We start from the raw sequence: 24,895 nt of genomic DNA on the forward strand, positions 1-24,895 counted from the left end.
ATGATCATATATATATATATATTGTCCTAATGTCAGTGCTTTTAATGTTGTGGCTGATCGGTGCATGTGTAGGTGAAACTGAATTCCTTTGAGAAAGTGTGTTTGTGTTTGTCGTCCTGAGATACGTCAGCTCACTTCATGACTTCCTCCCCATGGGGGTGGTGTAACGGGGAGGACAGGAAGCAGCATGTTTTTGCGTCTCTTATCACAAGTGAAAAGGTTAGTGTTTGTTTGTTTGTTTGCGTGAGAACTGCATGTTTCAACCCTGAAACCATCAGTCCGTTTTTCTATTTTACGTCCCTTAACGACCTCATCCAGACACGTTCAAAGACAAATGGCTTCCATCCCTCATGAGGTATTCAGAATCTGTGGAATACATGAAATATAAATAAGACAGGCCACTTATGCGTGTGTAAAGCAGACGGCTGTCTACTGTTAAAACTCTGAATGTACATCGTTCTGTTGAAACACTTATAAATATTTTACTCATAACCACTTCTGTGAAGTCCGAGGATGTACACATAGAATGAATCCATACGATTGTGGTGGTATCTATGATGACGCATTAGGTGAATATAAAGTATATGTATTTTAGAATTATAGAATTAACTACACCACTAGATTATGCTTCCTAGATTTCTAAGAAATATTATTTCACACACTCTGTGAGAGGACAGGACATCAGATCTTTTCCAGCCTGGAGCTACTCTTGACAATATGCTAGCTATTGCGTACATGCAGTGTGACATTTCAGATCAATTTATTTAATTTTATCATTTCAAATAGCCGGCAGACAACCGCAGTTAAACATGTGTCATCAACACTCAGAATCCACTGGCGCTAGAATCTCTTAAACGACACGAGTGCTGCCTTGAGCTAAACGCTACAGTTAGCACAAAAGCATGCTAATGTTAAGCTAATGTTCGCCGCCTAAGTTTGTTGGCCCGTTACCATGGCAACGGAATTTAATTATCTATAAACAGACATTACAAAGTACATCACGAGTGGTTCAGGCGCCAATCGAAATATTGGACAAACAACCCACGAGATGAAACGTCGAGAGATAATGTTAACGACCTTTATCTGGAGGGGAACAGGAACACGTGATCGTCAGGACATTTCACCCACAACCATGAAAGTTAATTTGGGGAAAAATTCCCGTCAACAAAATGTCCCGATGAATAGTTATTAAAAATGTAATTATCAGTGAAAGCTGTTTCTAGTTTTGGTTTCAGAGAGGGAAATGTTAAGTGATGCCGGTGTTAACATCTGCCTTTGACTTTACATCTGTTTATCGGAAGAAAAGTGTGATGTTTTGGGGATGGAGGAGCCAAGAGGGAACAATAGGCTGCATTACACCGATCAGGCATAACATTATGACCACTGACAGAAGAAGTACGCGACATTGACCATCTTGTGATAAATCAGTGTTCTGCTCGGAAACCTCTGGACCTGGCAATTCATTCATGTGGATGTTGCTTACCATGTAGCACCACCAAGACACTACATGTGGTAGGTGGGCATAATGTTATGCCTGATCAGTGTATGTATGGAGTTTAAACTATAGTCACTCCAAAGCTACAGGAGTCAGCCTGGAAAATACATTTAACAAAGAAAAAAAACTTTTGCCTCGTGTGATAATTAATTTTCTCCCCGTGTGACTGCAGCAGGGTCTGGGCTGCCTGCTGCTGGCTATAGGACACCCGGCTGTAAACAGCGAGAGCTTATTAAAATGCAATTACAGTAGATCATCAGCGGCGCCTCGTAATGTGTCACAGTGAGCGCCGACAATAATCCCAAGGCTTGATCTGGCTCCGCTGCGGTAACCCATAAATTTCATTTCCAATTGTTTGACCTGTCTGCTGCGGCGCTGTTCATTCTGAGGCCTGATTACATTTTTGGTACCGGCGAATGCTCCCAATCCACCCTCCAAGCGCCTCCTTACCATTCAAGACCAGAAACACAATCATACCCAACATGTGTCACTATTCGTGATCCATTTCATCGTAGCCAAAAAGACAAAAGATACTGAATGACTCAGAGACGAGACGAGATTTTTTTTTTTTTGTAGTCATGAAAACAGTGGCTTTTTAATGTAAACACTACATTCGATTGGTTTTTCCAGCACGGACATCCCACATGAAATAACAACCATTCACTAAAGAAGAGTAGAGGGAGAGAAAGAGAAAAGAAAAAAGCTGCACAGAAAAAAAGCATTCACTGGGTAAAGAACAGAACGTAGAGGAGTAAGAGGTAAAATAAAAAAGGAGAAGATGGAGGAAACAGGAAGAGAAGTGAAAATAAAAAAAATGTCATTATACACGTTGTTGTTTTCTCTTTTAAAAAACGGAAATCAAAGAGGAAAGAGAAGAGAGGACTATATAGATAGATGGATAGATAGATCAATGAGGGGTAACATAGATTAGGCATGAATAGATAACAAATTTTCCAAATCTACTTATTGTGTGTATGTGTGTGTGAGTGCCAGCGAGTGTGTATGTGTGATGTGTGAACTGTGCTTTTCACTGTAGACCTGGAAGGTGTGTGTCGAACCGAAAAGAGACAGAAGAAGGAGAAGAAGGACGAGAAGAAGAAGAAGAAGAAGAAAGGAGCATGACTTTATACAGCGTTGATGAGTGAACATGCGGCATCCCTAACTAGCGGACGCAGCGAGAAACGTGCTCTCCCCAAAAAAAGTGTTTTTTTTTTTTTGTTTATTATCATTATTATTATCATTTTTTTTCCAGAAATAATAAAAAATAGATATTGTTATAGTATTATATTTAATCGTTCTGAGTCAGGCTAAAGTGAGGACACGGTTCTAATGCAGGGAAACAGGCAAAACGGTAAAAGGAGAAAGAGGAGGAGGTTTTGGGGAGGGGGGGTGGGGCAGGGGGGGGCACAGCTCAGAGCGTTTCAACAACACAGGATGGGACGGGGCGGGATGGGGTGAGACGGGACGGGGGGGGTCGGCTAGGTGGGGGTCGGTCTGAGATCGCTGTCAAACTGGAACCCTCCAACGCAAAACGGCTTCATATTTAAAAAAAGGGAGATACAGAGAAAGAAAAAGAAGAAGTTCTGTAGCTACAAAGCACGAGAGAGATTATCTTTAGAGAATATTAACAGGATCTTCATGATGCCGACATCATGGTACAGTAATACCCATGTTCACTGGTTTCATCCTTATCGCAGTAATACGTGTAGATTTCTCTGTTCTTCCTTTGACTCGTGAGTCGCTGCTGCTGCGAGAATCTCAAGATCTACACTTCCCATCTCATCTGCCCGTCCTCGGGAACTCTTTACATATTCACCTCCGCCCCGTTCAGAAACCAGTCATCTCTCCTTCAGGTGCTGCTATCATCTTAGCTCTTTTTTTTTTTTTTTTTTTTTAAACAGTTTATTATTTGTCTTTTACGATTTTTATGACTTTTTTCTTTTTTAATTATCTGAACAGTATTTGTGTGTAGCTCATATTTTTTAATAAGTCGTATGAATTAACTGGTCTCTTTATACAAAGGCTTGAGAATCTCATGCTATCTGTGTCAGGGCTCCAGGAGGAGGAGGAGGAGGAGGAAGGAGGAGGAAGAAGGGAGGAGGGAGGAGGAGGAAGAAGGGCTGGCAAAAGACGGGGGGCTGACCTTTGACCCTGAACTCCGGACGCCATGCAATAAAAAAACAACAACAACAAAAAAAAAGAAGCTAAAAAGGCAAAGAGATGGGAGGAGGTGATAGAAGAAGTAAAGGCATGGTGGCGGTGGTGGTGGTGGTGTGTAAATGAAGACAGAAGAAGATGGGCGTGTGAAGGACAGGCGATCGATCAATAAATAAATTAATAAATTAATCAACCATAATCGAACCAGGAGTGAGTTTCCTTACACGTAGAATGTTAATTAGTCTAGAGGTTATAACAGTGAGGAAGGTACAGTTATAACGTCGTGCACTTGCTTCTAAAAGCGCAGCTATCTACAGTGCAGTACCTCTGTTACGTGGCACTGATCGGACATTTAGCACATTTTCCTATTGGCTCTCAGGCCCGGCCATGGCCCACAGTCGGCTAACGACTAACGGCCGGGTTCGGGAAACAGGAAGCCTCACTTTGTGTCGATGAAAACCAGGTGGTCTTGAATGCAGAGAGAAAAAACGATACAAGATACTGAAAAAACATTAAAAAAAAAAGAAAAAAAAAGAGACTGACAACAAAGATCCTAAAATGTTTTCGCTAATGTAAACAAAGCACTAATGTTAAAATCCGCGTTGTCAGTTTCGGCAGGTCTCTGGAGTTTATCATTTTAAGGTTTTGGCCGACCTGTCTGGTGCTTTTTTGTTTGTTTTCTTCTTTTTTTTTAGTGCTTTCTGACATTTTCACATATTTCTGCAAAACTGTTAATACATAAACACTACTATAGCAAAAAACAAAACACAAAGTAATACACAAGTACAGGAGTGAGGTGAGGCAAAACGTGAATAAAAATCAGTGTACAGACCGATACTGATGTAATAAATATACACAGGTTCGACAAAAATAAAACAGAAGTCGTAATCAAAGTAATAATAATAATAAAATAAAAAAAAATTAACCTGCAAAAAAAAAAAAAAGAAGTACAGGTTTCGGTTCTGTTAACAACAAAAGACACGAGAAAGTAAAAGAGAGGGGAATGGGGAGCGGAGGCTTTCATCGACTTTGTTCAAGAAGTTTTCAAGGCTGCAGGGTTTTTGTGTTTTCTACTAAAACAAATTTGTTTGCTTGGCAGCAGGCCAAAGAACATCAGGAGGAGCAAGAAGAGAGGAGACAAGAACTAAAAACATTATATATATATGTATATATATATATATATTTATATATGTATGCCTATTTTTTAAATTATCCTCATTATTAATATGTACCTAGTTGCATTTTTTCTTTCTTTTTTTCTTTAAATAATCAGCAGAAACACCATCGTCATCATCACCATCATCGTTTCCACAGCAGTGTCAAAGGAACAGGACCGAAGAAGAGGAGGAGGGAGGAGGGAGGAGGAGGGGGGAGGACAGGAAGGGCGGGAGAGAAGAGGGGGACAAAAGGGTTGGGGGGGTATTATAGGACATGTGGGCGCGCTCAGTACAAGCCGCACCCTCGGAGGTTGTTGGCGATGATGATATCGGTCACGGCGTCAAACACAACCTGGATGTTTCCTGTATCTGTGGCGCAGGTCATGTGACAGTAGATTTCCTTATTTGGAGAGCGGTTCTTGCTCTCGAACTGTGCTTGGATGTAGGCTGCTGCGTCCTCATAGGTGTTGGGTCCTGGAGACAGAAAACAACAACAACAAAAAAAAAAAAAAAAAAAGGGACAGATGTGAACTCTGAAGCTACTGGCCCGAAAAGCATTTTGAGATTCTGTTAAACCACATGAGTACATGTCTGAGCATGAAATACCTCTTCAAATAATAATTGTATTTGATCCATTTGATCCAATAAAATCTCAAAAGTGAAGATGCCAATGTGCATGTCCCATGAGCCCTCCCAAAAAAGCAGAGGCAACTGAGCAGCTTTCAGGGAAATGAATCATCCAAATGTAGTATTCGGGTCTCTTAGTACATCCTTGGATGATTCAGCTCTAGTAGTATTTTCGGTCTGTTTATAGTTCAAGCTGTTATGTGCAGTTCAGTTAAAAAAAAAAAGTTTATACAATCACTGCAGGTTTGATACTGTAACCTGTCGTTTACAACTTAAATATGATTCGTCTCTTTAAAGAGGCCATATTATGCTCATTTACATGCCAATAATTTTATTTTATGTGGGAACTAGTATAGATTTAGATGATTAAATGTTAAAAAAAAAAACATTATGTTTATTATACTATACAATATTCCAGCACTTTTTTACTCACTCTGTATAAAATGCTGCATTTTAGCCCCTGTCTCCTTAAGCCCTCACCCCCCAACCTGTTGGTTTTGGTCACATGGTAACAAAACATTGTGACGTAGACACAGCTGGACTGTTACACAGCGTTGGAGAGCATTTTTGTTTTTTGGGGGGAGAACTTTCTTTAGCGTGGACTTGTGATTCCCTCATCGCCCCATTGGTTTGCAGTCAACAGGTTCGTCCTATAGACTGTATATAAACATGGACGCCGTGTCCCCAGTGCCTTGCATTGGCCAAACTCACCCTACTTTGCTGCGGGCACGGGCTACGCAATTTTTCGAGATGTTGAAGAAACACCACAATTTGGCCAGGATCACTGTTTTGTTTATTCAGTTAATACTATAGACCCATAGTCCCATCTGCTAACATGGAGGAGGCGGAGCTTATGACCTAAAATGCAGCCTCCACTCACCAGGGGGAGCTCTACTTGCTTTGGCTTCACTTTTGAGGAGCAGTTTCCGCCGTGCATGTTTATACAGTCTATGGTCAGTAACCAGCGGAGGTTCCAGGCTCTGGTTGCCTAGGCAACCATCTTGTATATATTTCCCACCCTAAATATTTCCAACTGAAACAAGCTGAACTCCAAAATGACGCACTCTACTTGAAAAGAAAAAGCTCCAAGCCTGCTATCAGCATCGTGGATTTGTGAAGTCGTGGGTGGATTTCCGTGCCATAAATGCTTGTGGAACACTTTGTTTTTGTTTCTTACGTCACCCCACTGGTCGTCCCTCAAAGGCGACATTAGAGCCAGATTTGCGGTGCCAAAGTATTTCTCTCCCTCCATCATTGTTGCAAATCTTGATTCAGTACATTCGGTTATTTTTGATATAGATTTGTATCTCTTTTTTTTTCTTTTTTTTTTTTTAGCACAGTACAGCCTGGCTAAACAGCAGCCAGCATTCACACACACATATCGCATCAATATTTTAAGGTTGCCGCTCAGACTGCAGAGCAAAGTAGCAGCTTGTCCTGTCAGTGTGGGAGATCATAATGTTCCCTAAGTATCTTAAGCGGAGACTGGGAGCTGTCAACAGGATGCATTTAGATTTAAAAGACATCTGTATATAGCGGGCGTGGAAGGGGGTCGACATTCTGACACCACAGTTAGTATTAGAAATAGTCAGGCTACATCTGCCCGTGCATCCATTTCAATCAATATTCACACCTCCCCATCTCTACAGGAGTGCATTACTGTGATAAACAGCTGGAGCAGTATTTTATCCGTCCTGTTCACGGTCCGTGATGCTGGCTGCTGGTCAGATGTGAGTGTTTGGAAGTGTTAGAGTTCTCACAGGAAGGTGAAGGAGGATGGACCATGTCAGATAGACTTACTGTGATTATCATGGCACTTAGCAGAGTATAAGTACAGCATGACGGACAGAAAGGATGAGCTCAGGGAGCTGCCTGTGTGTGGAGAAGGCAGGAGGCAGCTCTCGCTTGTCATCTCCTCTCTTCCCTGATCACGGTTGACCAAGCGTGACGGTCTCCTGCTCTTTTACTCGCAGTCCTTCCTCTTCTCTGCCACATCTGACTCTCACCTCCACACTGAGAAATGTGCTTTTTTTTTTCCTTCGTCTTTTTTTTTATTTCAACGGCCTCTCTGCCACTTCCTCTCTCTGTTTATCTCCTCGCTCCTCCTCTGCTCTCCTTTTAAACACGGCAAAGTAAATCTTCACGTTCGGACCGAGGGTTATGGAGTTCTTCAAACATTTGGCCGAGCCGTCTTTCCCGCACACTGGCTCGCCGCTGTAAACAGCTGCGCTGATTTAAAGTGCCACTTTTCTCTGAAGGTTTACAACTCGGTGACAGTAAATGTCAGGACCGGTACCTCCTCCAGAGGTACGAAGCAGAAGTAATGCACAGCTGTTAATCAGTGTCCAGAAACACAGGGACGGGGGTTTCGGGAAGCTGTTTAATTTTGGGGGAGTCACACTTTGACGGGACAGATAGTAGTCATTCATTCTTTTATATCCTGCCTCTACTCCACTTATATTTACATTTTAAGTGAGGTTTTTTCATATAATATGCAAGTAAGTAATTTGACAATTGTGGGGGGGGAAGCATCTTTGCTTTCCTCAATGGATTTTGAAAGCTCCCTCTGGGAGTCAGTTTAGCTCCAGTGTCTCCTGGTGGGGGCCTGCCACGCTTGGGGCTGTTCCTGTCTGCCTGTTGGGGCGCTGTCCCTTGTGTCCCTTCGGTCTGGGCGGCTTGGAAAAGGCAGCATCCTCTTTACCTCAAGCCTCAGTGCCCTGCCATGTGTCGTTTTAGTGGAGGGGTCTCCAGCGTTTTTCAGGCCAAGGACCAAAGAACTGAGAGATTAAGCAGGGACTCCCCACCTACTATATGTGTTCTATATTAAACTTATTATTATCATTTTGCATTCAGTAGTAAGCTATCCCTTATCCCTTTAGAAAAATGTTGTATTCATGTTAATGTGTATTTAAATAAATTTAAATTCGTGGGGGGAAATAAAAAAAAAACAAACAAAAAAAAACATAAAAATTGTCTGTCAACCAGATTTTGCGTCCCCCCTAGAGGTTGCGGACCCCCTGTTGAAGACCTAGGTTTGGGGTGGTGGTGGTGGATTTGTTTTGTTGTTGTAAGGTTTTATGTTTTTATTTGTGTGAAGCATTTTCAGTTGCATTTGTCTGTATGAAAAGTGCAATATAAATAAATGTGATTTGATACAAATGAGTTCAACATATTTAATATTTATTTTATGTCATAACTGGCCTATTCTTCTGTGTATTAGCAATTTTTAAAAGCCTTTTTTATGTGCAAATGAGCGACTGTGGACCATTTAAGTCCATCTAAGTCTAAACTTTACAGACTACAAACTGCATCAAATCTACATTTTTAAGGCAAACTTTTCTGTAACAATCGTCCTCTTGATGCACCACTCCAACAACCTCTTCAGCTGGTGATGTGAACTAAGCTAGAATTGGAACATGTGTCTTTGTCACTTTCTTTACTAAAGGATGCCTGTTTCCTCAATTAGTCTCCCTCGCCACACTCTGCTGATTTCTTTTTCTTTTTAAGAGGAGCCGCCGCTCCCAGGTAAAGCGCTCTTTGTTCGTCGTACCTGTGTATTCGGGGAAGCAGATGCTGAGTGGAGACTTCTTGATCTTCTCCGCAAACAGATCCTTCTTGTTGAGGAAGAGGATGATGGAGGTGTCGATGAAGAACTTGTTGTTGCAGATGGAGTCGAACAGCATCAAAGACTCGTGCATACGATTCTGCGGAGGGAGGGAGGGAGGGAGGGAGGGAGGGGATGGGAGAAGGTAGATGGGGAGATAATGAGAGAAGCAGAGGACAGCGAAGGAGAAAGGGGGAAAAAAGTGCAAATGGAAGGAATAATGAACGGGTAATGATGAAGAGTGAAGAGAAAAGAAGGGAAAAGTTACACATTTAGACAAAAACATGGGAAAAAAAATATTTTTCCAGTTAAAAAGTCTGCAAATGAGGCGAAAGTGAGTGAAGCGAGAGACTTTTTTTCTGCACAATTAACAACAGTATATATTTAATTAAGTCACACAATGCATGCACATTATGCAGTAGCAGAGCTACTGCCTGAGGAGTGATTCCTTTTTTCTGACACCTAAAGAAGAAAGAGCGTCAGCTTCAGTTTAAAATAGTCGGCCTGTTCAGGAAATCCAACATTTGAATAAATAAAGAGCAAATTTTACTTATCAACCACTGAAATATTCTACAACTGCAAACAGATAAAATGATTCAGGGACGGAAAAAAAACACTCATATCAAGTTATTCATGTGGTGCTTTATTATCATTTTTTTTATATATAAATACAATAAATTATTACAACAGTGAGGGAGTTACAGCAGATACATTTTGATCACTCTTGCACGCGCACACACAGACACACACCCTCTCAAATAACAGTTTCGTAGATTTCGCTGTACACTACAGAAGGGCGTTGGTTGGTATCGGCAGAGAGTAAACAACCGACTTAAATTGTCATTGGAGGGTTGAGGTCTTATCGAGTTGCAGGAGAGAGACCAGAGCGGGGGCAGAGGACAGCAGTCCTCCACACTCCAGTGTAAACTCAGCCTCGTTAATTTTGCCCAAGTTCGTTACAATCGTGTACGCGCCCTGCAGCTCTCTGACTTCTCTCCCGGTCCAGACGCAGAGCGGGGATCTCCTGTGCTCTGCAGAGGCTTAAGTGCTCATTACATCAGTTGGCGATCGGGAAATGAATATCGTAGGATGACTCGAAAGCATTTACAAGCAAAACTCTCTAAATGTGAAGCATAAATAAGTCAGCGAAAGACACCACAGGTGCTCATTTAAATCCACCCTGGGAAACGTTTGGCACTGGATTCAGTCCGAGGACTTCTTCATTTGGCTGCCATTGGACAGCTTTTTGTGTTGCTAAGGCAATGACACCACCGAAGGCACTAACATTTCCTTTCTAACACCACCTGCCGTCCAGAGAAGCAGCCAGACGGCGACAACTTTGTTACCTGAATGGACAGCTGATTGCATTGTGCACACAGCGAAAAAAAAACTAAAAAAAACAAACGGGAGACTCAGACTGCATCGCCCACAAATTTCTCCATCACTGCAGCCAATAGCAATCCATTAATTTTCATCAAGACACAAGCAGGACATAAACTAGGTTACTCACGTCCTCTCCCTGCTGTTCGGGATTTATTGGTAATTCATCACGAGTCGGGGACAGGTTGTGAAAAGCGCAGACAGATAAACACATGCCCACATCATCTCATAGTTCTTGTGTGTGGTAAAAGTCAATGCCGGCCTCACCTCATAAACCACTAATAGCTTTAGGGCTACAGTGCTGCAGAGACAGACAGAACACGGAGATTTAAGGCTAAGAAATAACAACAATGTGAGGAGATCTGATGTTCGTAAGTTTGGAACATATCATTTTTGCTTCACATATTAAATGCACAGTGAGATTGTTTTTTCATCCAGTTATTTATACAGACCTCATATTTCCTAGATCTTGCTGCTGTGTTTCAGATTCGTAAAGGCCTGCACACGCCGGCGCAGGGAAGAATCTCCCCAATTAGACAACTTCCTAATTCAAACTGCAAAAAAACATTTTTGTCTTAGCTTTGGAGAAGGTTGACACGCAACCTCCTTTACAGTGCTAATTTTCGGGGAGACAAAGAGCCAAATTGGAGTTGTTGTGCTTAATAGCTGCGACTACGCTGCAAGAACTTATTTGTGCTCCTTCTTCCTTCTTTAATGACTTTTTGTTCTGTGTGTGTTGGTGTGTTGGCTCCTAGCTCTGCAAGTGTTTCCTAAGCCAGTTTTGTCTCAGACCGAGACATCACGTCTGTGTTTCTTAGTTATAAATGATCATGTTGTAATGAAATGCAGACAAGAACATCCACGTGCAATAAAAACTGCATTTTCCAACTGACTTTCTTTTGTGTGTAAGAGCTTTTTTTGATGACAGAACAAGCATAAATGCAGCATGAAATCTGGTTTTGGGAATGATCTAAGGCTCTGGAAAAACTTTAATATTGGCCCGTTTACTGTAAGTGATTTGTATTGAATTAAAACCGTAATTAAAATAAAGGGCGCATTTACAATGCATCTGATGTCGCTCAGGCCGATTTGGCACGCCACCGAAGAACAGCGGCAGCATGAACGCATTTCTCTCTGTGTGCAGCCCGAGGTTAACGCAGGCACGAAAGAACTTGGAAGATAAAGCTCGAGCAGCACGCTGCCATTTCCACCCCAAGGGTAAACGCAAATATAGGCATTTCCTTTCATGTGGCTGCGAAGCGGAGCTCGCCACCTTAACACGGGTGAAAATTTGCCCATGTTGTCACAACCTGGGCCCAGCGCTGGCTGGACAGGCACCTCAGCGGAGCGGCAGCGGCTTACACAGGATGCATTCAGAGTTAATTCGCTGAAACGCGTCGCAGCCGCATTGATTAAACAGAAGCGCATCATCGGCTCCATCAGACACACAAGAAACGGATGAATGGCCGGCTCTCAGGGATATAAAAACCAAAGGCATAACCATACTGAAAAACAATTTAGATCAAGGGGATTATTCGTTTGATGGTAACTGCAATGTCCCCATGAAATGATGCTTAGAGGGAATTTCCTATTAGCAGACATAGATGGGGAGAAAATATTAGAGAGCTGCAAACTAAACTAGGAGGGAAAGTAAAAAGGTGAATTAACGCAATTATTCATGACTAAATACTTTGTTTGTATATGTTTATGGGTTTTTATCTTCCTAAAGCAAGCCAATGCAAAGCCGGCGCATAAACAGATAATCATCTTTACACATCGTGTGACAGGTTCCCCTCCACAAAAACTTCGTGTTTGGCAAAAGAGTCAAAAGAACATCTGAGTCCCTTTGGTTGGTGGTATTATGTGGCACTGGCAAGTGCGGTGTTGTGACATTTTGAAGTCCCACGGGCGTGTTTGTGTCTTCGGTGCGCGCGCAGCAGCGTGTGTGCGTGTGCGGAAAGGGTAGACAGGTGCCTTCTGGGTAATTAATCCACAGATATGGACACAGACTCCAGCACGACACCCATGGGCCGATGCTCTCTCCTACTCAACACAAGTTTATAAGCACGTACGCTCACACACACACACACGCGCGCACACATACACTGACCTTTCCTGTACTACCAGGAGACACACACGTAGGTAACTGTACACAATCTGTAAACACACACAGAATACACACAGACGCATACCAGGCGTCAGCTCAGCAACAGCCTCGGGCTGCTCTCAGTCTCTAATTAGGAAATTTGGCACAGACACGGTGGGACGAGCTGATGATGTCATCTACCTGTGTAAAAAAAAAAAGAAAAATGTGCAGCTTGGAGCGGAGGGCGAAGGCACGCCCTCGCTGTTTGAGAGTGGAGGGATGAGTGGAATAAAGCAAATGTCCCGCTCATGAATAAATAACGACGCTCCCTGCCTCTGTTTGCCGGGGAGCTCTCCCCCCCAAACGCGCGGGCAGTTCAGCCAACCAACGGAGGTCAGCTTTTGTGCGAGGCAAGAAAGCGAGCAGCGTGCACATCTCTGGCCTTAAGGCCCAGACGTGACCCGTTAACTGCAAATAAAACACATCGCTCTGCCTTTCTTCCCGAGCCGCGCGATACATCAAACCTAAATGCCAAAGCAGCTCCGAGACATCGAGCGACTCACTCAGCAGAAAGCGAAAAAACATCACGGCTAGAACAATAGCCACGGGGGTGACATCCTCGTCCCACAGGAGCGCGTCTACTCACCGGCACGTAATCTTTCAAAGATCACCCCTGGCTTTTTTTTTAAGGTGGAGCAGTGGACAAGAGGGATGTTGCGCCGCGTAGCAGCGCCACACAATGGATTCGGCCCCGTGAAATCGATGCTTCCACTGAAGCATCATCTGGGAATTGTCTGGTTGAGTCAGCACAAGCTTTCGGAGCTCTTAGTTTTAAGTGATTTTATAGTGGCCCCATGCATGCTGCAACATGAGCCGGGAACCAGAGACGACTTCGACAGGGATGAGTGATGATGGGAGGAATCTCAGCCTCCGAGTCGAGAATCTATACTAACGAATACGTTTAGGATCAAGGAAGAAAACCAGAAATAATGTGGCTTAGGTATAGAGAAACGTTTACTCTGAAATGAAATGCACCCAGGGCCAAATACGAAAGGCTTAACTTAACAATTTCAATATGGTTGTTAATTAAAAATTGACAGTTATGACGCTTTTTCCAAACAACATGGCCAGCCTCTTAGCAGACAGTTATCAGATCCATATTAGGCAAAATGAGGGTCGTAGGTCGTGATCTTTTATTTTATGTTTAGACTTCAATTGTCTACTTTTTTTTTTTTTTTTTAATATATCAGCCATTTTGCATTTCCACTCAGTTTAAAGAACGCAGATATGTGCACCACTCTGACATTTTGCAGCATACACAAATATGACTATTGTCAACAGTAAACAAAACAATAACACAAGACATACAAAAACAAAAAATATTGTAAATAGTAGATTATATAGTCTGCATTTAAACACACCCCTCTCTTCTTTACAGGTGATTTGGCTTCTCTTTGAACCGGTGTGTCGATGTTTAAACAGTGGAAACCTCGTCCACATCATAAAGTCGGTTCAAGTTTAAACTGGGATAAACTTACTGTACATGTTGCTTTTCATGTGTTAATCTAAGGCACAGGAGAATGAATACTCAGATTTAAAGCAAAATAGTTAGAAATACATGTGGGCAGTGGTATATTATTGTTATTCTTGAGGACATTTGCTGAAACTGGAAGAGGTGTGCACTTCCATGTCCAAATAAAATCTCCAGAACTTTGTAAAATTAAAATATTGATAAAAAAAAAAACTAAAAATGTCTGGTGAGATATGGAGTTTAGGCGCTGAATGTGCCACTGGTTCTTCTTAAGGGACTTTCATGAGGATTTAACACAAGAAAAATAGATTACAAGATGTCTCAACCAACCAATGAATCAATTAACCAACCAACAACCAACCAAGGGATTAATTTGAGGTGGAGCTTTGGCCACCCTTGTGGTAAAAACGAACGGCCGGGTTTCCACAAGTGAATGGCTGTCTCACGATGATCGCATGTGGTGCATATAGGTACCGCATTTGTAAATCCAAACTCCAAATCCACCCATCATCCACCAGCTGATGGACACATAGAGCATCATCAGTACAGGCCGCAGCCCCGCAGGTTATTTGCTATGATGACATCGGTGACGGCGTCGAAGACAAACTGGATGTTGTTGGTGTCCGTGGCGCAGGTCACGTGGGAGTAAACCTCTTTGTTGGTCGACTTGTTCTTGCTCTCGTACTGAGACTTAATGTAGGCAATCCCCTCCAGGTAAGTATCTGGACCTAAGGAGAGAGAAACACACACACAGACACACACACAGGGAGAGAGGTGACACACAGAGAGGTGGGAGTTAAGATGGAGCCTTAAAAGCAGTTGTCGTGTGAACCTTGATGTATGTGGGCGGCTCCCTATTTTCCGTATCAGCGCTATTTTCTGATATTTTCTGAAAACATAACCTTTGACTCTCTAGCTCAGCACACATTCTGCTGAGGTGTACTTTGCGGTGTAGGGAGGGCCGCGTTTACTGCCAGGCGAGCTTTAATAAATGTGATACATGGACGACTTTCTCCGACAAAATGGAAAGGTGATTTTTTTCCCACTGATAAATTAAAGGTGACAGGATCGGCCGTGATATTTTTTGTTTTACTGTTGACGTAGTATTTTCTGAACATTAGCCAGAAATTACAGTCCACAGCAGCACAACGAGGCTGTGACTGATGTGATGTTTGAAAGACAAAAAAAAAGGCCGATATTTGTAGCATCGATTTTACGGTGAATCTGTGAACCCCTGTGTACAAACATTTGGCTTACGACTGTTGTAATGACCGAAGAATGAATCAGATTCTGTTCAAAGTGTCACTTAACATCTATTTGGCTCTCGACCATCAGCACCACTGTGGTTCATCGGTCTTCTGTTCTTCAGAATAGCCACAGAGTCTGCCCATGTGAAGCCGAGATAAGAGCCAAAGAGGGGAGGGAAACTGGTCTGGAATTCTAATTCTCTCTTTCTCACAGTCTTGCTGTTTTGGTCTCTCTCCATCTTGCTTTCCCACAGCCTTGCTTTGTCAGATTTCTTTTTTTTTTTTTTTTGCAAATTTTCTCACACTCCTGCTCTCTCACTCCGTCTCTCATGCATTTTCACTCACTGTTGTTTGCTCCCCCCATCTCCCCCCATATTGTCTCTGGTTTGTCTCTATCACACTTGAGTTACTCTTGTTAACACTTGTTAGTAACACTCCTAATTTCACTATTTTCTCTCGTTTAAATACTTTCACTCTCATTTTAGTTCAGTTAGACTCTGAGCCTACCTGCTCTGCCCTTTAATCATTTATCTCCATTTTTTGGTTCTTGCCCCTACTCATTCTCCTTCTCATGATCTTCTGTGTAACATTTGAGCAATTGTGCTTTTCATAGATGTGAACATGGTGCATAATTGATCTCATTTATTCCATCTTATCTTATTCTGTTTATCCAATCTTTTTATTCCTAAACTCACATATTTGGCTTAACATTAAATTGGCTACATGTGTAAAATCACTCACTGCGCTTACATGCACAGCTTAACCGACTTTAGTTCGACTTCCTGAATGTGGTCCTTGTCCCAGTTTACACGCAACGGAAAAAATAGAATAACTGACGGGAACATGTCTTCCTCCTCCTCCTCCTCCTCCTCCTCCTCCTCCTCCTCCTCCTCCTCCACACTAGGTGGCGATATGCATCTCAGCGGGTTGATACGGCCCCGTTTACGGTCGACCTAATACGTCATATAATAAATAACCGGAGTCTAATCAGACTGCCATTTCAAACAACAACAAGTTGGGTAATAGTTCATGTTTTTTCTTCTGCGACCGGCTTTCTCGGATGTTTTTGTTCAGGGGTTACGCGGCAGTGCAGCAGTTGTGGAGCATGTGCACAGAAGTTGTCAAGTTAAATTCCAATTAAGGCAATAAACATGTAAAGATGCTGGGTGTCTGCATTAGCTGATTTATGCTGTTGGCTGTAAATCGTGATGTGATTAGTTTTAAAATGTGCTCAAAGGTATTTACCAGGGACTATAGTGGAGGGCATGTAGGGTATTGTGTAGACTGTTAAGTATGTACCTGTGTATTCAGGGAAGCAGATGGACAGGGGAGACTTGCAGATCTTGCTTTCAAAGAGGTCTTTCTTGTTCAGGAAGAGGATGATGGAGGTCTCCTTAAACCACTTGTTGTTACAGATAGAATCAAAGAGCTTCAGAGACTCGTGCATGCGGTTCTGTGAAAAAGAAAGAGACATTGGCACGGGTTAAAACGAGCTCACAGACACATACTGTATATAACCACACGTGGAAACCCACATCCAAATGAATCATTCGGACAAGCGCACAGCATTTACATGAATATGTTCGGAAAACACATGCACACGCAGCAAAATTAGGAACGCACACGTACCACACAGACGCAATCTAAACACAAAGAGGAACGGAGTTAAAAATAAAAACCAGGAAACAGGTGAGTGGTAACGGGTGTTCCTCATGTCTATGGACACACTGTTTTTTTATATATATATATATATATATTTGCATGTGTATGTGTACTTGTATAAAAATATCAGTAGCAGAAATTATTAGTAGGGTGCTGGCCAGTTAAATAAAGTCATGCACTTTTAGCTTGTTAGTTTTGCGCCATTGTCTGCTCTACTTGTGCTACACTGAGTAAGTAAAAACTTGAAGGTACCCTGTGGAGTCTTTGGTGACTGGGGGCAGGGGAGACATGGTCATTTTACTGTCAAATTGTTAAAGTTGGCGGTGGAGTAAGAGATAAATTCAAATACAAAATGGATATTATTAAGTTAACGTTTCCGAAAAACCTTTTTCTAGTTCATTATTAACAGATCTGCTTGTGCACAAACATTTGGCATGCATTACAAGCTTTAAACGGTTGTAATGACTGTAGAATGAGTCAGAGCTCAGTGAATGGAGCAATTTTTGTCCCAAGTATCACTTAAAATCTATTTGGCTCTTAACCATTCGCACCACTGTGGTTCACGTGTCTTCTGTTTATCAGTATAATCATATTAGATCAGGGGTTTTCAACATTTCTCAGGCCAAGGATCCCAAAACTGATGGGGGGGATTAAGTAGGGACCCCTACCTTCTATATGTGTTCTATATTAAACTATCTCAGTGCTATTTACACAGTATTATTTTAATTTTGCATTCAGTATTAAGCTATTCGGATAATACACAGGTTCAAATATACATTTTTTCATTTCAAACGTGAGATATGTGTTAGGTGATGATGAGTGCGACGGAATGGAAGGAACTGATTTTCTAATTCTCGGGGAAACTTACTTCTTTAGACCAAATACACACAATGCAATAAGTTAAATGTAAACACTTTGAATTTCGGGCAAACAACAAAAACTCCACAGGGTCAACAATATTAAAAAGATGTAGATGTAGATTTAAACTTGAAGGAGAATTCAAATCAGTTGATCACTGAAAACAGGATTAAGATGTAATGACAATGAATATAAAATGCATTTTAATATTTGACTTTGTTTTATCATTAGGCACTTTACATGCTAGCTGATAAGATCTTTTTGCCAGCAAAAGTGCATTATAAATCACTAATCTTCAGCAGAGCTGACAGTTATGTTTAGCTGTAGGTAAAAAAACAAAAAACATAAGAAGGAATAACATGCATATGTAAAGTTACTGATGAGGGGAACTGATTCGAATTCTCTTAAAGTACGAGTTGAAAGCAGCTTCTCTTCGGGTGTGATCCCTAACTGGCCAATTCAAGACGGGAAAGTAAAGACTCATGCGACCCTTTAACCAGTTAGATTAGTGGGGAAAAAAAGGACTTTAAGCAAGTTACTTCAGATGTAGGCAGCATCTCAAACAAACGCGAGATGAAAGTAGTAATTTAGAGGAGTACACCAGACAGGAAGAGCAGGCGGACACATAATCAGCTGCATGGTCCACAAACACAAAGAGGCACTGCTTTCAACTTTTTGGTGATTGTATCAACCTATCGGGAGGTTTTCATACCTGTCTGTGGGTGGAGCATCTGCAGAAGATCTGACTGCTGATTGGTTAGAGAGGACAGTCGATGGCGAGAGTGACAGGAGGAGTGGAAGGAGCCAGAGATGCTGCAGGGCGGAGCTTAGAGCAGGAACAGAAAACGCAAGGGACCCGACCCCGCCCACGTCCCACTTCCCTCGTACGACCCTCCCCCTTAGTCAACACACATATACACCCCCAGTGCTGAAAAGAAAGTGTTGAGAGGCAGGAAGACAGTGTTCACCCAGAGCAGTTGTCATTTCAGAGAACGGTCGCGTGTGTTTTAACAGAAACAAGATAAGGAGGAGCTGCAGAAAAAACACAATGCAAGCGCTTCTTGAACAGAGAGAAGGGAAAGCAAAAGTGGTATGAGTGCTATGTGATGTGTTTGTGTTCATACAAAATAGACCTACTCAGACACAGTATAACCAGGGTTTCTTTTTTTTTTCTTTACTTCTTTACTGTCCTCTCAAATGAGGGCAGCAAACAAGACGGACATCGCCGCCCTTCATGAACCAGGCAAAAAGCAAATCTATAAAGTTGATGTGCTGCAAATGGCAGCATAAAGACAGTGATTTCACCAGAACAGACTTTAATATTACGAAGAATATATATATATATATATATTTTTTTTTTAATGCATCCTTCCATTTTGTGTTTTTTTTAATCATATTTTCATACTATGTCCAATAATGTCAGATGTGTGCAGGTGCAACTCAAAAAATGTCTCAAAAATGTCAATTCAAACAACTTTTTTCTTCAAAAAATGTATAAAAAAGTACATGTATACATTATCTATATTAATACATATATATAATACATGTAGATACCTACACTGAATATGCTAATCAACAGTTGCCCTGGGAACACAACGCTCTTTAAACATGTTTGAAGGCCGATTATAAGTGGAGGCATGATGAATCATTAGTCGGAGACCAAATCAATAAACATTACTCTATAGATAATAGATGTATTATCTTGCTTTGAAAGAGAAAAAAAAACTTTACATGATCCAAGTCTCTTCCCAGAAAGGATTAATGTTAAGGGAAATGGCAGCATTTTAATTAGAATGAATGCGTATCAGTGACTTTAATGAATTGCCCAGAAGGGATATCATATATATACTGTATATGTACATTATTATTTTACCGCTCCCATTACTGAAAGGGTTTTATCATCCCCGTGACAGTGGTGGATGCTTCTTTGTGTGTGTTATGTGTAATGTCTCCAGTAGACACCATGGATGCGTCTGGTAGTAGAACTGACATGGACGTGGGAGCTCGCTGAAAAACATTTGGTTATTTGCCTGGCAATTATAACTCCCACACTGAGGTTTTAATAACAATAACACAGAATTTTAATCAGAAAAACATAATGTTCGTCAGAATACAGTCTCAGATACGGGGTGTTTAGTACGTCCTTGGATTTTTTGCTTGCTTGTTTGGCTTGTAATGACGCCCACCGACTCCATACCTGAATATTTATGTTAGCTGTGTGCTGTTCTATAACAGAGATCTGAATATCATTCTAAAGAAAGGCATTATTTAAAGCGTGTCTCATGAGCGCACGGTGGTCTGAACCGCCGAGATGTTTGGAGCAGAAATACGTTTATCTCGTTTATAATGGATTTCCCTCTCTGCGACGGCTAAACAGCGGCGGACGAACTCTTATGTGGGTGGGTGATTTTATTTCCCCGTCCTATCAAACATAAATGCAGCTGCGCTCAATACATCATCCCCGGCCTCACGTTGCTCATGTTTGGGCAGAGACTTGGCAACAACGGAGGAACACTACGGGCCAATTAAACCGACTCATATGCGACACACATACACACGCGCGATAAACGAGGGCGTTTGCGAGTTTTATGTGATGGATTTTTCCTCTCCTCGTCTTGACGTTCTTATGGTGCTCCCAGCTCAGGGGGAGGCTTGATGACATCTGCATAAATAGAGCAGCTACTGAACATAATTTCCCAGCCGGGAATTCTCCAAGGATACACTTCAGGCTTATAAATAGCATTGAGCGGCGTGCATTCAAATCAGCTTATTTGTTTTAGGTTACATGGCACCATTTTTATAGCCACGTGGCAGGTTTATATTGAGGAAACACCGTGCTACTGTCACATAACTGTGTTTTACAACTCTTAAGACATTTACTTCCACCAGATAATACATAGCTTATCCCATTTTAGCTTTTACCATCTTTAAAACACACTTTTGCAACATGCAAAGGTTAGATGATGATATTGTGGATAAAAATGATCTACTTCTCTTTCGATTTCTGTTGCATTCAGTTAAAATAAAAAAAAAAATCTGAAATTAAAGTAAATAATTTACAGAATCAACAGCATAATTTGCCTTTAAAACACATCACTATTTGTTCATTCTTGTATGAATATTTAAAGCAGGCCGGAGGTTTTGTGCAGAATAACATTTAGTCTACAGTAACAGTGCAGGGAATGATTTGCATAGAGAAACTCTGTCACGCAGGAGTCAGTTGTGCTTCAAACGCGAACAAACGCGGACCACTGTACGATAAGTAAGTGTTTTGTTAAACAAACATTCGGAGAAACCTTTTGAATGAGGCCTTCAGTGTCATTCCGTTGATCTATTTACATGTTCTGCTGTCATGATAATAAAATGTGGGTTCCGCAACAGGAGGAGAGCGTTGTGCCAAAAAGGAGAAGAGGAGGCTGCTTAGTTTCAGGGTAACAACACATTGTTTTGATAGTGGGAAAATTCCTAAAATTAAGGTATAAGATTTAAGACTTTCATACCTTAATCTAATGCGACATTTATCCCTTCCTGTCCCAGGCTTTTACACAGGCCATGTGTTTAATGTCAGCTTCTCTCATCAAACAGATCAAGACTACATGCTTTCTTTACGTTAGCTGTTACATGACGTGTGTCAAGACGCATTAAAGGGCCGTTACCCGTGTTGAATGTACGAGAGTCACGGTTTCCCCGAAATACAACTCTGACACAGTTTTATTTTTCTTCCAAAGGTGTGCTCCAATATTTTTAAATGGGTCACTGGGCCACACGGTGACACGGGAAAGCCGTCGGACACAGGCGGAGACGTAAAGCCATGAGTTCTTACCGTGGTCTCGTCCTCATGCAGCACCTGGTCATACCCGCTGAGTGCCACGCAGAAAATGATGGCTGTGACATCCTCAAAACAGTGGATCCACTTCTTCCTCTCCGACCGCTGACCTCCCACATCAAACAGCCTGGTGGAGAAATCAAAACCTTCGTTTCATGTATATATAATGACACACACGCGTCATCCTATCTTTTATAGTGTAGATACTTGAAGACAGGCTAGCAGCATTTTGGGATGTGTCTCTGTCCATTATTGGATATTTATACAATAATAGAATCATTTAACATCACGTTTAACAACTCTAAACTGTATCCAAGTCCTTTGTCCTTTCTGTTAAATGATTAGGACGATAAAAATACTCAGTGGTCTTGTTGTGTGGCTCCAGAAGTGCACCATGCATCAATCTGGATTCATGTAAAGTAACATACATTTTGATGTGATGGTTCTATTGTTGCTGTCGCTTGCTCACAATCTTTTTCCCTCCTATCTCTTCTTCTTTGTATCTAAGGAAGACTTAGGTTGCCACGCGTTTTCAGGCCACACATCGAGCGTGCTGACTGCTCATGCATCGGTACGTTATGTGATCAGTGTGCTGTATTCCATGTCCTCGGTCCCTGCACACATTTTCTGTTGAGTCAAACACAATAAACAAAGGTGCTGTTTCTTCTCGCCGTCAGGAGGTCATCACAAAGTGTGTCACGCCTCTGTGCACCCCCACTCCACCCACCGGGCCTGTGGCCACCACTCTTTAGCTGCTGCCTTAGTTGCCTTTTTTGTTGTTGTTGTTTTTCTAATTCATGGACCGTGGACCATGGCAGCCCCCTGATGTGTAGCATGTGATCAGGGCTTTAGCCTTACGTAAGCGTCAAGACTAAGTGAAGAGTCTTAAACCTAATTTTTCCTATTGGATAAGTGCTGCTAAACAGGGCTTCCAAATGATTCTGACGTGTTTCTTCTCCCAAACAATATAATAGTTTCATGATCATAGGAGGTGCTGCCTTATAGTGCTGTTACAACATAGAGTATGTTCAGTATGACACTACATAGAAAATATTTTGCAACTTCTGACAAGAAGTGAGTGGAAAACTAAGGAAACCTAAGAATTTCTCTCACGAAAACAACTTTTTACTCTTTAAGCAAAGGTAAAAACAATCATCTATCCACCATTTTCCTGAATTCTGAATGTTACCCATAATTCACAGCAGAAGCCGATTTTGCTCTTCCGGTAGTGCGACGTTTCCATGGCTACAGTAGCTGTCAACATCGCGGACATGGCTCTATTAGAATGAAAAGACATTTGCCTAGAAAGGACTGGCATCGTGGGACAGGTGAGGGACATTTTTGAGGAATGCCGTGGAGCCGAGACGGTCCGAGCGGCTGCAACAGCTTCTCCAGCAACAAAGGTCATAAATTGTATATGTGACACCACATCAGCCTTTTTCCATTTACAGCCTCTTGTTTTCATAAGCTGCAAGGCGGCCACGCTCCCTAGTACAAGTTGTATTTTTGAGGTGTGATGAATAGGCTAGAAAAACCACCAGACATGACTGAATCCACAACGAAATAAACCCTGTCATGTGTGTGATGGGCAGAATGGTAGTTAGGTTGACGGGTTACACCCAGTACAGGAACACTGCAGCCTCCCACACAGTGGCCAGACTGCCAGTAATAGCAATCGAGCTTACAATATTTAGGCTTTTCTAGAAAACAGACCCAGCGAAACTCCTACATGACTGTCAGGATAACACAGCAAAGGTTCAGCAGAACTAAGACTTCTCTGCAGTTTTGAATCGTGTATCGGAAATAAAAACTAAGTGCCTGTACACACAGACTGAATGAAGCATATATTAGTTACATGAGCTGCCAAATACTGTGGTGTATCCATGTAGAATAATAATTGCTGCTTACAGTTTATTAACCCCTTGTTTTTATCAGTATGTTAATGTGTGTGTGTATTTATATCCACGTGAAGATAAAAAAGGGGCAGAAAAATGATGATTAAACTAAACATCAGTACGAGACTCCTCCCGTCCCTTTTTCCTCGTCCCGTAATGCCTCCCTCCTCTGTCATCATTCCCAGAGCTCCATGTTCTAATTGAATTAGGCCTCATTAAAAAGGCACAGAACCATAAATATAGACACTTGTTTAAAACATTTAATCTCGTTAATCACAGACTGGATTTCCTCCTGCGCCGTATCCATGGAAAGAGGAGTAGGAAGTAGAGTAAAGGCCGTTACGTCCGCGAGGAAGCAAACCCGGCGTTTCAGCTGCCACTGTCGCAAGTTAATACTGACCTGAAGTGAAGGTTTTTGAAGGTAAAGTGTGTCTCGACGATGCCTGTGGTCTTCACCCGGGTCCTCAGGATGTCCTGCTCTGTGGGCTGGTAGTCGGCCGCACCGATCCGATCTAGGCTGTCTAGGTAGCTGCACACAGACAAACAAAGAGCACAGACGTTAAGCTAGCAGTCCTGAAGTATTCTCTGTGCATTTACATACCCTATAAGTGATGAGTGCGAGTTGTAACACGTCTAAATGAGGGATAAAAATCAAGAACCGATTGTTTTAGCAATTCAGAAAGTCCTCTGCAGCGTGCGGTAAATCCACCAGCATCCCATGCGCCTCACGCCTTAACACAACGCACCACTCACACAGACCTAAGTGACCAAGAGAGAAGACTTCGCTGATAACACTGACACAGCCGGACTGTGATTAGTTCGCGTGGATGTTCCTGGTGTGCTGTAACCTACTTTGAATTACAGTGTAAATGTGATGATGTGCAGTGCACCAGGCTCAGGTGGGTCAAACATTACATAACCAACAGAACACCCACCCACCAGATCACCGCGACTGATATGATTAGCCTTTGTGCTACTCTCGCTTTTAGCGTTGTTATCAATTTATATCACGCCATGAACTCTAAGTTGTCTTTAATTTAGTGCTTTAATTTGACAGAAATTTTTAAAAAAGAACGTACACGTTTAAAATCGTAATTTTTTTTAAAAAGTATTAATTTTCCTCATTATTACGCATTAACACAACCGAGGCTATCAGTCATACAATACTGAGAAGACACTTAAAACAAATGAGAAAGGGAAGTGGGTAGATGAGATAAGTCTCTGTTCAGATATGTAATGGAATATCCCTGGAAGTGGACCTTTATTTTTTAATGCAGACGAATAAATCAAATAACACCGAACGGCGCAGTTCAGGAATTCGCTCTCTCGGCTCTTAGAGACGTGAGGAACGATTACTCCACCGACAGTAT

The 24,895-nt window shown here is 41.9% G+C and overlaps 1 protein-coding gene across 2 annotated transcripts in view; it reads right to left on the reverse strand.

Moving 5' to 3' along the window:
- Positions 1-3,369: 3,369 nt before the first annotated feature.
- Positions 3,370-24,895, reverse strand: part of gnao1a (guanine nucleotide binding protein (G protein), alpha activating activity polypeptide O, a) — a 97,904-nt gene continuing 76,378 nt past the window's right edge. The window contains exons 5-8 of one of the 2 annotated variants that reach the window (XM_047596419.1): positions 23,926-24,054; positions 21,628-21,757; positions 8,987-9,140; positions 3,370-5,283 (exon numbers count right to left, since the gene is read on the reverse strand). In XM_047596419.1, the coding sequence (XP_047452375.1) occupies positions 5,096-5,283; positions 8,987-9,140; positions 21,628-21,757; positions 23,926-24,054 (601 nt within the window). In that variant the 3' untranslated portion in view covers positions 3,370-5,095. Of the gene's footprint in view, positions 5,284-8,986; positions 9,141-9,662; positions 14,766-16,583; positions 16,738-21,627; positions 21,758-23,925; positions 24,055-24,895 lie in introns of those variants that run through there. The other variant, XM_047596420.1, reaches the window with a different exon arrangement.

Source organism: Mugil cephalus, chromosome 10, assembly GCF_022458985.1.
Source record: "Mugil cephalus isolate CIBA_MC_2020 chromosome 10, CIBA_Mcephalus_1.1, whole genome shotgun sequence".
In the NCBI taxonomy this organism is placed as follows: domain Eukaryota; kingdom Metazoa; phylum Chordata; class Actinopteri; order Mugiliformes; family Mugilidae; genus Mugil; species Mugil cephalus.